At 63.6% G+C, this 1,933-nt stretch overlaps 1 protein-coding gene across 1 annotated transcript; it reads left to right on the forward strand.

The window, feature by feature from the left end:
* Positions 1-94: 94 nt before the first annotated feature.
* LOC113942300 (UPF0577 protein KIAA1324-like) lies at positions 95-1,325 on the forward strand (the record flags this gene model as incomplete). Its single annotated transcript, XM_027633437.1, has 3 exons — positions 95-310; positions 391-558; positions 1,111-1,325. Coding segments are annotated over 3 exons (453 nt in total), but the record flags the coding sequence as incomplete, so codon positions are not given.
* Positions 1,326-1,933: the final 608 nt, after the last annotated feature.

Below are 1,933 nucleotides of genomic sequence, written 5' to 3' on the forward strand. Positions count from 1 at the left end.
CGCCCCATTAAACCCCCTATTTCCCCTTCCCATAAAACCACTGCCATGTGGCAGGGGTCCAGCTCCCTCCCTGCCTCACGGGGGTGGGTTTTAGGACCCCCTAAACCCCATTAAAGCCCCTTTACCCCCCCAGAAAACCACGTACGTGTGGCGGGAGCCACGGCTGTGCCACGGGGGGGTCGCGCTGCCCCCGCAGGAATCGCGGCCGTGTCGGAGCGTGGATTTTTGGCTCAAAGTGGGAATTTCCACGGGCACGGGCCTGGCCGTGCTGCTGGCCGTGCTCGCCGCCTATTTCTGGAAGAAGCCCCAAAGGGGGGTGACAGCCGGGGGGGGGGGGGGGGGGGGGGTGTCGCTGTCGCCTCGGGGGGTGATGGCACCTCCCGCATACCCAGGCTGGAATACAAGTATTCCAAGCTGGTGATGGACGCGGCGGCGCGGGAGGGAGAGGCGGCGTCCCCCGACAGCTGCGCCATCATGGAGGGCGAGGATGCCGAGGACGAGCTGCTCTTTGCCACCGAAATGTCGCTTTTTGGGAAACTTCGGGCCCTGAAGGCCAAGGTAAGGGGGGTTGAGGGGGCACAGCCTGGGAGGAGCCGTCGGAGGAGCCGCAGCAGGGGAGGGGCTTGGGGGGTGCCCCGGGCCTCAGTTCCCCCCCGGGGGGGTCTCCATGTCTCAGTTTCCCCCCACAGGCTGTCCCCGTGCCTCAGTGTCCCCACCCTTGGGGGGGGAATGTCTCTGTGCCTCAGTTTCCCCATCACCAGAGGCCTCCATGCCCCAGTTTCCCCACTGGGGGGTCTTTGTGCCTCACTTTCCCTGCTTTTGGGGGTCTCAGTGCCTCAGTTTCCCCACTGGAGGGGGGTGATCCCGTGCCTCAGTGTCCCCTTCCTTGGGGTCTCAGTGCCTCAGTTTCCCCTGGGGGGGGAAATCTTGTGCCTCAGTGTCCCCACGAGGGGGTCCCCGTGCCCCAGTTTCCCCCCCACAGGCTGTCCCCGTGCCCCAGTTTCCCTTCTCTGGCAGGTCTCTGTGCCTCAGTGTCCCCACGGGGGGGTCCCCGTGCCCCAGTTTCCCCCCCGCAGGCTGTCCCCGTGCCTCAGTGTCCCCACCCCACAGCGGATGCCAGACGGGTTCGACTCGGTGCCGCTCAAGAGCTCGTCCAGCAGCATCGACCGGGAGCTGTGACGGGGCAGGGTGGGCCCCCTGTGCCCCCCACCCCCCACCGTGGCCTTAGGGACCCTCTTGGAGCTGGAGCTCCCTCATGGCTTTTGTACGTCGTGTCCCCTCGTATCCCCACCCCTGTGACCCCCCCCAAGTGCCCCAAAATGCCAAATACAGGAGTGGGGTTTGTACCACGGCTCTGGGGGTGCAGGCACGGGCGGGCACACGGGGAGGGGGGTGAGGGGGAGGTTGGGCAACTCATCCCAGACAACTGGCGACAGTCCTGGGGGTTTGGTTCCCTTCCACTTGTGCGTTTTGGGAGGTCAAGGAGGTGGGAAAAGGTCCCTTGGCAGATTTGGGAGCAAATATTTGCGTCCAAAGTCAGGCAATTCTAGAGGGTTGCTTGGGAAACTCAACCTCGGCCAACTGGAGCTCCCACACAACAGGGATTGTCCGGAATTCTTGAGTCCAGCTTACCGTGCATTCCAAGATGTTGGGAGAGGAAAGAGAGAGGGAAGGAGAAGGGAAAGGAGAGAGCAGCCTTCAGAGAAACCCCTTCACAAAGCCCCAAACCCCCCCCTACCCCCCCAACACCCCCCAAGCCCCCTCAAAACCCCCATAACTCCTGAACTCCCCTCTAAGCCCCACCCCCACCAATTGAAACCCCCCAATCCTCTCAAACTCTCCCTACTCCCTGAAACCCCTCCATAATCCCCCCAATACATCTGAAGCCCCCCCAAGTCCCCCCATAACTCCCCAAACCCCCCAAAAGCCCCCC

This window comes from Corapipo altera, unplaced genomic scaffold, assembly GCF_003945725.1.
Source record: "Corapipo altera isolate COAL_440 unplaced genomic scaffold, ASM394572v1 59772, whole genome shotgun sequence".
Lineage (NCBI taxonomy): Eukaryota > Metazoa > Chordata > Aves > Passeriformes > Pipridae > Corapipo > Corapipo altera.